This window comes from Anabas testudineus, chromosome 2 (genome assembly GCF_900324465.2).
Source record: "Anabas testudineus chromosome 2, fAnaTes1.2, whole genome shotgun sequence".
Classification (NCBI taxonomy): Eukaryota; Metazoa; Chordata; class Actinopteri; order Anabantiformes; family Anabantidae; genus Anabas; species Anabas testudineus.
The window spans coordinates 25,954,929-25,970,285 of NC_046611.1; the positions used below are offsets into that span (position 1 = coordinate 25,954,929).

The 15,357-nt window shown below is 41.7% G+C and overlaps 1 protein-coding gene across 1 annotated transcript in view; it reads left to right on the forward strand.

Moving 5' to 3' along the window:
* Positions 1 to 4,344: 4,344 nt before the first annotated feature.
* The window catches only part of myrip (myosin VIIA and Rab interacting protein), a 41,709-nt gene continuing 30,696 nt past the window's right edge, over positions 4,345 to 15,357 (forward strand). Inside the window, exon 1 of the mRNA XM_026361443.1 lies at positions 4,345 to 4,562. Coding sequence (XP_026217228.1) covers positions 4,345 to 4,562 — 218 coding nt within the window. The remainder of the gene's footprint in view (positions 4,563 to 15,357) is intronic.

A 15,357-nucleotide genomic window follows, 5' to 3' on the forward strand; every position in this document is an offset into this window, starting at 1 on the left:
CAGTAAGGAGAGAGAGAAATGAAGTGAGTCTGGAAAATAACTGTTAATAGATGGCTAGCAGGCAGAGACACACAGAGTCAGGAGGGCAGGCAGGGCTGAATTAATAGAAAATCAGACAGGAGAGGGAACCAAGCTGATATTCAGCACAAACAAGATTGGCCAGGAGTGACAGGTTGTCAGAAGTACACTGCATATCATTAAATCCACATATTCCTCTGCCCTGGTTTTAAATTAGATACTGAATTGGTATTCAGTTTATGTGCTCTGTTCCTCTCTTAAAACTCCCTGTACCGCTGACACGTACACTGCAGTCACTTCTTTGCATAATCAATAGTTTTTAATTCAAGAGTTTCTTTGCTGGTTTCAGCGTGCACAGAACTTTTTGTAGTTCCTAATTTGTCCAGTGCTATTGTAATATATCATGTTGACGTTCATGCAAGGTTCGAGTAATTAATGGTCTAATACACTTGGTAAATTGCATGAGGTGGCATATGGGAGCTGCTTACCCAGTAAAGCTGATGTACCTGGGCACAGTCGGCATATGCTTGTCTGAAGCTTTGTCATGTTCTTAAAATTCTTTTGTCTGAAGTTGACCTTGCACTGATTTCTTGTAAAGCATTTAGCAGACAGAGAGGAGAACAAATTGGCTTTGATCTGTTGAAAGCAAGTTTAGCTCCACTTTTTCATTCTCTTCACTTTCCCTCTTTGTCCAAGCTGCAGGTATTCACAAACTGAACAAGTAATTCTGATATACAGTATGGCATAGGAAAAGTATGTGAACCTTTTGGAATTTCAAAGTAATTTGTCGTAAAACTTGATCTGATCTTCATATGAGTCAAGAGTATTAACAAACATAATGTGCCTAAAATAATATCACAAAGAAAATCTGATCTCTCATGTTTTTATTGAGAACAACCATAAAAACCTCATTGTGCTAGTGGAAAAGTATGTGAAATAAAAATGTTCAGACTTATCCAATGAGAGGTTTTGATTCATTACTCTTTAAGTCATTTAAGTCATTGGAGATTTAATTTGTTTGAGTTTTGGCTTGGTCTGACCAAATAAGACATTTTGAATCCACCAGTATTTGATTCATCCCTCACACCATCAATGTGGTTGAGATTGGTTGGTTAATCTAAGCATAGACGTTCATCTACTAAGCATCTATCACCTAGAACACAAAAGATAAGTGGTGAGAGCAGAACTCATTGCAGGATTTACATAATGTCCTCCTGTCTAATGGATACAGGAGACAGATGTTTAAACCACAAAGGACATGAACAACATCACTGAGTCGCATCAGACACAAACCATTCAACACCTTAGAAACAGGCAATATCTGCAGTCAAGGAGCTAGGAGGGAGTCAAGATAAGTCCAGAGAAGAACATAATGGGGACCATCAACATCAGACAACAGGGACCCTCAACAGACCTGCCTCACAGCAGCATCAACATCTACTTGTTATCACATGTCATAACACATCACATTACAGATCAAAAACCAGTTATAAATGCTATAAACACCTGGGAGACATGGGTGAAAGCTCCAGCGCTAAGGAAGTGGACTTGTGTTTAAGTGAATCATTGTAAAAAATGAATATTAGTGTCCATCAGTGGTCATTGACTAGTGTTACGCTTGATAAAAGCATTATCATTAAGTTCCATTTAGTAGTTCGTCTGGCACTGTTGATCACATCATCTTTATCAGCGTTTACCCAGTTTTTATGGAACCATATGTGCTCAAATTTCTGTTGTCTCTGACAACTCTAAGGACTCTGAGGACGCTAGATTGGCTTAAAATTAGCCTCATGAGTCATATGACACCCTCTCTCCTCTCTGACTCTGAAATCTGACCAGAAAAAACTCTCAAATGCTGGAAAAACGTGGAAGAAACGAAGCGTTTAGTTAATGCAGCCCACAGTCTGATTTTTAAATGGTTAAATACTAATGTCCGCAACTCAAAAGACCACTTTGCTAATAAGACAGAGTAATGTTATCTCACATGAGCTAAGTGTACCGTACTGGCACTTGGATGACCCACATGTATCTGCAGCCATACCTGCTAGATGAGCTCCGATTTTCATGTCTCATTAACAGAAATGTGAGTTAATTCAAAGGGACACCAGGCATGACCAAGCCCTCTTGCCCTTGGATATATGTGTACATTTACCCACTCATTTAATTAAACAGCTGGAGCTAGCTGCGCTGTTCATTAAACATGTGTCACACACAGACACGGAGAAAATAGATGCTGATTACATTCAGGACTGGAGAAGGTGATGATGCAAGACAGAAATTCAAGATGTATTTCTGTTTGCTGGGTTTTTTTGGGGGGGGTGTATATGTGTTGGATCTTTTTTGAACCAGATGCTGTGGCTCAGATAAGGAAGAGCCTTGTTTATCTTTGTTGCTTGAAGGTTTGTTTAGCTTTAACTTGTTTTTTCAGACAGTGGTGCCCTTGTATGTATGTATGTGTGCAGAACCCCAAACCTCTTGATCATTGTCATATATAAGTGGATGTATGTCTGTGTCTATGCATATGCCAACCGCATAAGCCTTCAACCGTCAACCACCCCACCCCCGCCCCCCACTCTCACATGACACTGTATATGAAATGGTTTGTTCATCTTGTTAATGTGCTGCATCTAATGATGCATATGAAAAACAATCAGAGAAGCAGCGCATGTTCAGCTTGAAGAGCAGTGTTAATAACTTGGGGAAATGGGAGATTGCAGTGGCCCTGGTGACTCCACAGACCCACATGCACATATTAGACACAGGAAATTACAATATGCTGCATTCAGCATATTGAATTGGTGGTTTACTTGAAGCAGGGACACCTACGCATATGCTTTGATGCACAAGCACACGTGTCTGTGTATATTACATGTCTGCTGCATGTATTACTGTGTTTGAACGTGCTTTAGTTGGCACGGTTTCTTGGTAAAATGATAATGTTTGGCTCTGCGCCTCGGCTGTAGACAGCCTCTGCTCTGTAAGCGTGTGTATCTATAGGATGAGTGGAGGCTGTGTAGGCTGTAACCTGGCTGTGTTTGGCATACAGAGGAGCATCTTAAATAATTTACTCACTGCCCATTTGAGCTGAACTCACACTCACACCTTCCCCGCAGCAACAGCTTGATCTCTGCGTCTCAGCCTTCGTTCACGCCTAATGACAACTGTGATAATATAAACACGGCATAATGTGTTGCCCAAGCTCCCCTCTTCTAACTGTACTACTTTAAATTAAATGTAATTGACACAAGTGCAATACTGAAGATGCTAGGTTTACGATCTATATGCAAAACATTACATACTGTTTGTACCCTCTGCCTACTGTATGGTGCCGTCAGCACAAATCCTACAGAGGGAAAACCCATGTACATAATTTATGTGAACAGTTGAACACTAGCTGCTGTTAGCAAAACTGCTTTCCTGGATAAAGCGCTGGTTCTTTTTCTCACACTGTGAATATTGCAGCCTAAAGTTAAATATGGGTACATTCATATAAACTAATACACAGGTAATTGTACGTAGCTCTTGAAATGTTAGTGTCAGCTGTGGATTTTATTTGATTTTTAAACAAGTTTCAGCCATTTATTACAGTCTTTAATCCTAATAGTTCATTAGTCTGAACAATTCTCAAAGGCGTTAAGAGGTGTAGTGGGACTGTGCTGCTCTTTAGTGCTATAGTTTTAAACAGCAGTTTTTGGACTGGAGCCCAAACAGTTCTCTACAATCATTGTGGCGGCTTTTCATTAAAGCTGTTTTTCTCTCAGGCTAGTTTGTGTGTGTTGGCAGTGAGATCTCCTGCAATTGACCTTCAACTTGGCACTATTTATGTCAATTTATTATCATTATTCCGATCCTCATAATGCCTTAATTAACAAAGATCCTGTGCTATTTCACTGGAGCCTGAGGACGAAGCCGTGCATGCCGTGCTCTCCTCAGCTGTGTTTTGACTGATGTGGGCAAACAAGGCATGACAGATCCTCTCAAATTGAAATGTCAGCCATCACGTTAATTCTTCAGAATCAGTGTAAGAGAGCGAGAGAGGGAGAAGAGAAGCGGGCAGTGGGGAAGTGCTTTCACCAAACCCATGACCCTGCCCTTTCCCTTCCTTGTTTCATTGCCCCCGTTCTTTTTAATGTTTAATTCACCACAGCTTCTTCAATTATTCCGCATTGCCGCCCTGCGCTGTTTTCACGTTTCTACCTCTTAACCAGACGCTCACCATCCTCTCTCGCTCTCTCTCTTTCCCCCTCCCCCTCCTGTCCTCTATCCCTCTCTCTCTCTCTCTCTCTCTCTCTCCCCTCTGTCCCTCTCTCTCTCTCTTTCAGTGAGATGAAGCAGGAGCTGGCGGAGGAAGGCAGCAGATGCTCCATCCTCTCCAAGCAGCACCGTTTCAACGAGCACTGCTGCATCCGCTGCTGCGCGCCCTTCACCTTCTTGCTCAACCCCAAGCGCCAGTGCCTAGACTGCCAGTACAACGTTTGCAAGACCTGCTGCACCTACAGCAAGAAAGACAAAGCCTGGCTTTGCTCTGCGTGCCAGAAGGGCAGGTGAGTGCTTCCGTCCACATTCATACACACACACACACACCAGTGGCAGAGATGGGAGAGATTAGATTAATAGCAGAGGAATTACTTAGGATGAGAAATACGAGAGAAGCCGAGCATTGGTTGGAGGGCAATGAAGTAAGGCGAAAAGTGCGATGGAGGGATGGAAAGGAATATGGATACTATGAGAGACAGATGTAAAGGAAGAAGTGAATGAATGAGAGGAAACGGAGGACTTTGATGAAGTCAGTGCTGCAGGGATGAGTGTCTTTAGGATTTTGTTTTACTATCTTAAACATCCATCTCCATTCATGATTGTTTTGAGCTCTTATTTTCCGTTAAGCACCGCTGCTAGTTGTAGAGCGAAGGAGAGAGAAGACATGGGGCCATTCAGGGACAGTAATGAAAAAAGGAACAGCAATTTAGTGTGTAGTCTAATGTAGTCATTTGGCAGACGCTTTTACTTACAAGGTACAAGGCAAAGGCAGGTTAAGCGTAAAGAGGTGTTGCCTAAGGACCCCTGCTGGAGGTAGACCACAGCTGGGAGTCAAACCCCCCAGTCTCCCGCATGGAGGGCGGGGATCTTACCACTACACTGTCTACACCGTTTTTTGTTTTGTTTTGTTTGTTTGTTTGTTTGTTTTTTGCTGTGGTCATTTTTTTCTGGCATATCTTTGCTTTCTTGATCTCCTTCATCTCAAGTGTGCTTGTTTGGATTCCCGTGATCACACACCTGCTTACGAACTTGCTGTCAGGGTTTTCGAGAAAAGAAGACGAGAAGGCACATTTATGATTTATAGAACAAGAGAAAACAATCGGAGGAGCAGAAGAGGCAGGGGAATTCCCTACAGCTGGTCGTGTTTGCAAATGAGCTGCGTGTGTGCATGTGCGTTTGTCTGTTAAGGTTGTTTATGCATGCATGTCTGTTCAAAGCGTTGGGAGTTGTTCGAGTGCCCCGACTCAACATTGGCTGAATATTAAGCTCTGTCTGTCTGGACAGCAGGGGTGGGGTGGAGGAAATAGTATTATACTGGAGAGAGTGAGTCAGTCTGTACTGTGAATTCATAGCAAAATGATTTGGGATCTTATAATATTAGATATATGAATATGTGGTAAGTGTATGTGATTTTAAAGTGTCTTATTAAGGGTCTACATGTGCCATAGACAGTGAATGGATGGAAATACAGTTGCTTTGGTGGTGGTGCACTTTGCACGGGATTATAGAGTTTTCCAAAAATGTGTTGCCCCCTCCACTTGGTTGAATTTCTACCTCTCAATCCCCCCTGCTCCATCAGCATTGATATTTGCTGCATGGTGTATGGAGTTGGACCCCTGAGTCCTGGCGTATGATATGGGGGAAAGAGGGCGGAGCGAGAGCCAGGAGAGAGGAGGAGGGAAAGGTATGATGGCAGTCAAAGGGAGGTGGCCCGGTTTGCATCGATCATCTCTCCCATCACCACTCCTCCACTTCTTTCCTTCTATCTTTATGTTTATCTACCCGGGGCGCAGTAACGTTTTCACTCAGGGTTTAGACTGAGTCACAGATGGGCCTGATGTCACAGCATTGCCGTCTACGAGCTACATATAAATACAGCACTTTTCATTAGCGCATTAAACAGGCTTAAGTCTGGTTTAACATGAATTACTCTCTCTCCGGGTGGAGTCATGTCCTTTGGAACAGTGATTTACAGCTTGCACAAGTGTTGTGCTTGAGACTAGAGGAGCCCTAAACATTATTTTGGAAACGGTTATTAGTCTACTACTGCTAGAGTGGATGATTACAAAGAAAAGCCATCGAAGTGATGCTGAATAGACATATGTAATAGCAAGCAGGGACAATATAGGAGAGAATCTGTTTGAAGTGGAGCCATTGTGCGGTAAATTAGGTCACTTATCATTTCATTCCTTGCCATTTTCATGCCTTTTGTGCTCTTTAACAACTATTTTCAAATTGTTGCAATGAGTTAGAAGGAGTATTTATTAATACTGAGCATTTTCTCCTTTGGATTTTGGGGTATTTTTGTCCAATTGGGGGGAATTCTACTGAATCTAAATTTAAAACCAAATTCACAAGGGAACAGACTGCCAAATGGTCTCAGTCACATGCGCACCGGCTGTCCATCAACATTCACAGTGCCATGGCCACACTGCTCACAAGTGTGATCCGTCGAAGGAAAGCAGATTTGTGATCATCGCACACATGGGCACATTCACAGGCTAAAGTCACCCCCCCACACACACATGGATGCAAATAATGATACATGTACTGTGTGTGTGTGTGTGTGTGTGTGTGTGTGTGTGTGTGTGTGTGTGTGTTTGTATGGCTATAATTGTGAGGACCAGAATGATTTTTTAACCATTGATTTAAGGACATTTTTGCGATTCCTCGCAATTTTGGAGTTAAGACTAGGTTTTAGGGTTCGGGTTAAAATTAGGTTTTCGTTAGGGTTAGGGTAAAGTTTAGGGTGAGACATATAGTTGTGATGGTTAGGCTTAGGGTAAGGCAGTGCACGTGATAAATAAAAAATTGAAACAGAGTAGATTAACATGGCCTATGTGACAGTAGGGAGCTAGGGAATGCATTATGTCAATGAATGTCCTCACACTGACTGCCATACAAAAGTGTGTGTGTGCGTGTGTGTGAACATCCAAGCAGACACATGCCTACGAGCAACCAGACATGTGAGCACATGCAGCTGTTGTCGAGGTGGACATTGCCATGGACTGCTTGAATGTTTTGTTAATCAAGGCAACCGCAGTGTGTTGATAACAGATGGTATATGAAGAGATACGAGTGATTCACTGATTCGGCTGCTATATAATATAACACCTTTCTAGTCTTGTAAAACACACACACACGCTCATACACATGCACCAAACATAGCTTCATCTCCTGAGCGAGTGGGACAAGCATGACCATTTGTAGTCTGGTTGGATTAACAGTACTCTACACATAACCACGCACATTGGCACACACACACACACAAACACTCACCCAACACGCAGAAGTCGTCCGATCATTGAAATCATCTGTCATTTTTAGAAGCAACAGCCTTTTTTTTTTTTTTTCTTGTTTGGCTCCACAGAGCCAAAACAACAGGGAGAATGTTAAAGGAGGAGAGCCAAAGATGAAGAGGGATGAAGGTCAAGAGAGGAAGGAGGAGAGGGGAGGGCAGGAGAATTAGAAGACATTTAGAAAGAGAATAACAGAGGAGGAAAGTACCTGTCTCAATTATCTGACACAGAAAATACCAGTAGATTTTTCCTTTTGTTTGCCTGTTAAATGGGACTGTTCCTCTTTTTGTTTTACTTCCTGTCCTTGTCTACGTCTATCTTTTTATTTTTTGGTTGTTTCTCTTTTATGTTCTGTCTCCATCTCTCTGTCATGTCTGCAGCTCAGCAGCACCGTACTGTAAATGTAAACAACACAGACGCACAACAGGAGAGAAACTAACACGTTAACGCAAGCATTTTAATACAATAGAGTTCATCATTGTGGGTCAGTGTGTGCAAATGTGTGTTAAAGACATGCACACATGCTCCTGCCCTTACAGTGTGAAATCAACTGCCTGTTGTATTTTAAATGTAAGTCTAAGCGAGCTCTGGCCCTGTCATAGTCGTGTAATCACGTAGGTGACAGGTTGCCACACACAGTCCACATTTAATTATTTTGTTCTTTGAGATGAGGCTACTCAAAGAATTATTTTATAGCTTCCATATCTTTGCGGTTTTGCTGGTTTTAACTGACATCTAACATTTTGAAGCTATTTTATCTCCTTTTTACCCTCGAATTGGTTTAACTGATTATTATTCTAGATGCTTTACTACTTCAATTATATCTATTGTTTTGCTGTTGTCCACAGTGTTTTTATGGGACTAAAAAAAAAGGGTTTAAAATAGTGCCTATTGTATTAGCTCCTCTGAGCCTTTAAGAAAAATAGACCCTATAACTATTTGACTGTTGCTCTTTATTAGGCTGACAAATCTTTTTGTCGCAGTGGAAAAGGTTATGTTTAAGAGCTTGGGAAGAAGCAGGAAATTAAACAGATGACTTCCTTTCCTTTAACCGTTCGGCTTCTTTGACCCTTCACTTGTCTTGTCTGTTTCGTTCTCATCCACCTGGAGTGTGTGTCTCTTCTTTCTATGACCATTTTGTGCACATAAATATTAATTTTAGAATCTCGAAATGATGCCACAACAATAGCAGCATGTGTTTATAACAACACCAGTGCTATAAACTCCATGAACTCTGTTGCTGCTGCCAGACAAGCACCTGCAGATGGGAGAGGCAGAGAGTCACAGTGAGATCTTTTTCTGTCTTCCTTGCAGAGGTATTTATATGAGTGTGGGTGAGCAAAGCTGGTCTTAGACAGGAGGCTGTGCCCTACAGCACTGGGCCGCAGATGAAATGTGTGTACACCGCCACCTATGTCTTGGCTTTAATAAGTCATTTACATGTTGGTGTCAATTTGTGTCATGCTGCTTTTTTTTTGTTCTGTGATTTAGTAGCTGGAGACACGATGGATTGCAGGACTTGTTCTTGTGTGCTTTTCCAATAATGAGACAAAATGGCGAGCTGCAAGCCCTATAGCAGATGAAGAATGGAAGTCACCTTTCTCATTCCTCACACTATGCCACCATCAATTTGCAGCTTGGAACTTGAAAATCACCCAAGACAACACCAGCTCCAGAAAAAGTTTAATGTGAGCAGCCATATTTCATGCTACCGTCACAGCTGCCTACGTGTAAATGTGCTTAGGACTTGTAAATAACTAATCAGCACAAAGAATTGACTGAGCCAGGTGTCTAAACATGGCCATATTTTCAGGAAGCTTTTCATCAATTGAAACAGTTTGAAGAACATTGAGTGCAGCTGAACCAACTCCTCATCTCTATGAGCTGCAGCACACGAAGGAGAGCCACTAATCACTCTCTATCCTTCCATATCCTGCACTTCTCTGCCCCCTTCATGGCCTTGAATGTGTCCAGCCCAGCTCACACAAAAGGCACAAGTCAACTGTAACTCTTGGTGATTAACAGACACAAAATCCCACTAGTAGCACACACAGCACAGTAAAGACACATATTGTGATGCAAATCTTTGTGCATGAGTAGCCTACGTGTGGAGACCTGCATTGCTTTTTATTGCGTCGCCCCCCTGAGCTCCATGAAAACATTTTTCTCAGTAAGGGACAAGCAGGCGATAAGTTATTGATGTCCAGGTTGATATTTGAGTACATACACACAGTTAGAGACATGTATCCACAAAAACAACCTTGAATCTTCCCCTGTGTGCATCTGGTAATTCCTTTCAGTTGAGTGAATCCCGTTGTGTGTTATTTTGCAGATATGAGTCTGAGTCATTAATGTCTCTCTGACTTTTCTGGTCGGCCTCCAGTTCCCAGCCCTCCTCCGTGTGTGTGTGTGTGTGTGTGTGTGTGTGTGTGTGTGTGTGTAGGTGTGTTAGACTGAATCAGCTACACCTCTGATCTGAGGACCACTCCAGGTCAAGTCGTGAAATCAGTTTCAATGACGCAACACAATCTGCAGTTGTAGCCAACCTGCAGGTACTTCCCACCATTTCATGAGTGAGAGGAAACTGTCCACAACGCCAGAGAGCTCCATGTGAATGGGGTCATTTGTGGCTCGCAGTTCTCACACAGCAGGCCTGCAGCACAGAGGTGATTGGAAATCTCATGATTCCTAAATCGGTTTATGCAGTGAGTTGACAAGTGGATCAGAACAGAAGTTAAACCTCTTGTTGTTTATATTGTGGGTTACGGGGATTGGAGACAGAAAGCGTTTGCCACAGAGTGGAACAAGATGCTGGTAACACCCAAAAAACAACTTGCACCCTACAGCTTGTAGTGTCCTAACCCTGTAATGCTGCTTTATGTGTCTGTGCTGGGTGTTGGATTCTAGGGTTAATCTAGGGCTTTCTTTGAACCTAATTCCTTTGTAAATGGGTGATGTGTCAGAAAGTTTAAAAAGTTTCAGGAATGGAGGTTTTAGAGACACCCTCCATTCTGTATAGGGGCTTGTGAAATACAAGAAAATTCATGAAAAGTAGCTGTCGACTTGGAATCAGTGGTAACATTGGCAAGCCACTGTAGTTTAACCAACTTCTGCTCTCTGTGGCGGCCACTTAGCCCAGCTTGCAAACTTCCATTTTTGATAGAAGTACAAATTTAACAGCATGGAGGGTCCTTCCAAATGTTGTATTATAATCTGCAGTATGAAAATCTGCAGTATAAAAGGCTGCAGGTAGTAGTAGGCTGTAACATGGAAATTGAAGGGACACTTTTCTTAACAGCAGCCCTCAGGTATTAACTGGTGTCATAGGAAACAGCCACCAAGAGTATAGTAAATTTAGCTACTTTAGACACCCAATAATGGTTATCATCTTTTAGTTTAGTTCATCTTTTAAATATTAGTTGGAATTCTTTTAGATGCTTAAAACAAACTTAATGGATTTGTTTGCTACTGACGTACTCATCTCAGGTGAGCTGCCTTTAAACAAGTTCAGCTGTGGCATTTGAGGTCATGAGTTCCAACCCTTCAACATTTCCAAAGAAAAAGCCTGTATCTCAGTAAAAACCCCACATTGATTTACTCACATTTAATGATTGTACTGTATTCCCTCTCATGCGGCTGGTTCTGCAGATGTGATCTATCAAAAAACTACCCCAGCATAGGGGACGCCCCGCAGCGCGCAGAGCCGTGTCTCATATCCTGGTGGGCTGGTAGGAGAGGATATGAGCTGAACGATTGGCAGATCAGCGAAGTGGATCTCTGCTTTCTGATTACGAATTGGGGCATCTTTCACAAAACATTTATATCACTAAATTATAACCTTCCTCATCCTGTTTTTTCTCTGTATATGTCCATGAGTTTGGCATGAAATGATAGAAAACTGAATGAATAGAAATCTTTCTGGCCCTCCTCAAATTTCACCCCTCGCTTATTTTCTCACTCTCTTGCGCCCTGATGGCTCCCTCAGGCACATCACACGGTCTGATCTGCTGCCACAGTGAACTCTCTGTAGCAGGAGAGAAGTAAGATGTTGCTACTACAGGGTTTTCATATTTATTGCACATTCTGCACCTGTCAAACCAAGAAAGAGAATTACTAGTTATTTTCCCAACATCCCAGCATTTCCATCTATTCTGTCTATACTTGATTGTATTTAATGTGATAATCACTATGTGAGCAGCTTTTAAAAACAAAATGATCACTGAGATAGACATGGTGTTTTAAAACAAAAGGTGAATAAATGCATTCAGCGCTCTATTACTGCCCCACAACATAGAGAAGAAGGAGACCCAGTTATTCTATGATCGAGGGTCTGTTCATAAATTAGAATAATTCAATACAGAGCTACTCATACTGAGGTTCTAAAACCCATTCATGTTGACCACCAGGTCAGTAATTGGAGGCTGGACAGCACTACCTGAATAATTATAGACTTTTTTGTGTAAACTCGAATACATTTTGGTGGCATGTCTTTGAATTTAAGAAACCTTTTAGAAAAATTGGACAAAGCCGCACTTTGATACCTGTAAATGTGAAAAAGACAAATTGATTAGAGACTCTCAATTAAGTAATTATATAAATAAAAAGTCCCTCTCAAGACCCTGCCCCTCTCAAAATGACAGCTGGGATAGACTCCAGCATTTCCACGACCCTTCAGAGGACAAGATAATAGATCACAGTGATCTTGACCTTTGACTATTGGCCATCAAAATAATTTATGCCAAATTTGAGGAAATACCCCTCAAGGCATTCCTATAATGTCGCTTTCACAAGAACAGGACAGACAACCTGCAAACATAATTCCTCTGGCCACGGCTGTTGCCGGCAACACAGGCATAAAAATGTTTTATGTTATGACTTGTGTGCAGTTTCTTTGCAAAGCTGTAAGAGAACAAACACAAGTTGTCTTTGAAGCATACGAACAAGCATGCTGAGAAATGCACACGACGTACACATGGACCGAATGTTTTGGGAAATGAAGTCAGAGTAAATGAATAATAATTAGCAGAATATGCTAATGTCAGTATCCCACTTTGCCTGTAGATCGTGTGTATGTACACACTATTATTGCTCCTCTCTCTCACTCTCCTGCATATCAATGGCTGCTCATCGCTCCAGGCCTCTGTCTCATTGCACCTCTTCTCCCATTTTTCAGCGCTCTAAATGAGGCTTAGCCATTGCCTCGCTGCAGAGCTGACTGCACTCCACTCACCTTGTTTGGCTATGATTTCCCACCTGAGTGAGAAGTGCTGTTTGATCTCTCTCTCTCTTTTTTTTTTAAAATCATCTGATGTTATTAAATTTGTATCTCCTGGGTTGGTGTAGGCCAGCCCCCTGTGCTTGTATTCTGCTTGTATTCTTGCCCCATGGACAAGTTTTAAAGTGAAATGTAGAAGGATATCACATATTTATCTGGTTACTTCATACTATGATGTTTCTTAGCTAGTAATGTGTTTTTTAAGGTGGCACTGTGGTTTGTGGTTAGCACTGTTGCATCATAGCAAGAAGGACCCTGTTTCAAATCGATTGGTTTTCTCGGGGTACTCTGGCTTCCTTCCGCCATCTAAAGTCAAACAAATCGCCCATAGGTGTGAATGATTGTGTGTCTCTAAATGTCAGTCCAGTGATAGACTGGCGACCTGTCCAGGGTGTACCCTGCCTTAAGGCCTTAAGGGTTAAGGGCGTTTCCTTTCCTTCACAAGAACAACAAAAGCAGCATCCTTGTTCCAAAAAATCCCAAATTTGGTGTCATGGTTTGGTCATTTCCGTACAACTGTTGGGGCACTTAACAGCACTTAAGCTCTGCAAGTCCTGTCTTTGCTGTAGATCAGTTTCTTCCGATAACAATACCATGCAGACAGTTACTTTGTCATTCAACAAAAAAGGACAGTTCTGTATAATGCTGATGTGCAACATGGCATGTTGCAGTGCCCGCTGTCCAACTGAAACACACAGTGGCCTAGAGCGACCAAAAGAAAACAATAGAAATCCTGAATCCTTCTTAGCTTCCCCTCTGTCTCTGTGTCCTTTGGGCTATTTGTTCAGAGCACCAGCAGAGGAATTCATGTGATGCTCTCTGATTCAAAACGGGATCAAAGCAGCCGTTCATATCAGGGCTACCGTCGGGGGAGATATCAAAGCAACAAGAAGACACACATGTACACATATCGAGCTGGCACACAAGCACAAACAGAAAGCGAGGCACTGTGTGCACACTCATGTGCATGTGGTACACTGCGAGTGTAAGTAATTAATTTTATTCAGCAGGAAATCAGACTGTTGGTGGCCAAGAGGCAAGACATTTTCTCCTGTGGTTTAGGAAACAGAAAGACTTTGGTTAAAATTACAGAACAAGCGTTGTTTTGGTTAAATATAAATAAATAAATAATAATAAACTAATAGAATCACTGTTATTTTTTCAGAAATAAAACGAAACCGTGAGCCTAACGTTGACCAGGTGCTAGAAATAAGCTTAAAATAATAATGCTGTAGTTCTAACAAGCAGATATTATTATTGCAAAATCAGGTATCAGATTTACTTTTTAGACTGGACCGATCTGTTAATTAGTCTCTGTTCCTGTCCCACTCTCTCACTGTGACTGCTTCACTCTGTGCTGTTCTGCATGCATCTCTCTCATTCTGCTCTCCTCTCTCTGATGAATCTGCTCCACATGTCTTCAGGAGAGATCATTTTTCATGCCACCAAACGGTCACAGTATCCCCACACTCTATTTCTGTTTACTTCGCTTTCTGAAAACACACATTTGAAGTAAATTGGTTCAGCAAACATTTTTTTCTTGTGCCAAAGTGAGTGATCTGTATTCCTCCTGTTTCTCAAAGCCTTTTTCTGACACCAACTTACCGACCAATAGCTAAAATTGTGCCAAGAGTCCTGGGTTCTGCTTTTGTTCCCAACTTTGCCCTTTGGGTTCAAGTTAAGGAAACATTGAAATGACTGTAATTTAATGCTTCTGAGCATTTACATTCCTCCCTGTGGGCTGTCACTTAAGTATTCTGATTCTTAAAGTAGATTTCCAGCATTTAGATTCACATTTTATGCATGTAGCAAATGTTTTTTAGCCAGTAAGGAGTGAGTGCAGCAGTCAAAGCAACAACACTCAAGACAAGACACTGGCTGCATAAATGAACATAAATCAAGCACTAAACTATTTCCTGTAGTAAGTATTCTGTGTTGCTGTGTCTTTAAACAACTGTGAGTATAAACACGCCACAGGTAGAACATACATTTTTTTTCCATACATACACATTAGTACAGTGTTGTCATGCTTCAAAATTAAAAGTTTAACTGTACCATCGTCCTCACCAAGCTTTAAAATCCCGTTATTCACATGCCAGTGTTCTCACTCGGGTCCTCTAACTTACGCTCCTTACAAAATAGTCATCTGACAGTCAATGCAAATTCAAAATATGGATATCTGGCCAAAAATTTAACATATAGCATGAGTAAATAATATAAATAGGAAGTAAAGGAGAGTTGTGTTATAATGTCCTGGTATTTACTGTCACTATGACTCATTAGATTACAGCTGGCAGCAGAATGTAAATAATAAAACTAATGAAAAAATGTTTTAGATATTTAGCAGGAGATCTCCCTAGTGCCTCAGTTTTCACTGCCAGATGGAGAGTATCACCTTGATGTCTGGACTGATCTTGCTCAGAGGTCACTGATAATAACAACTTTTACTGAGGGGCAGAGAGAGGAGAGAAGGAGGGTACAGTATACGCCCCCGGCCTCCACCCTCCA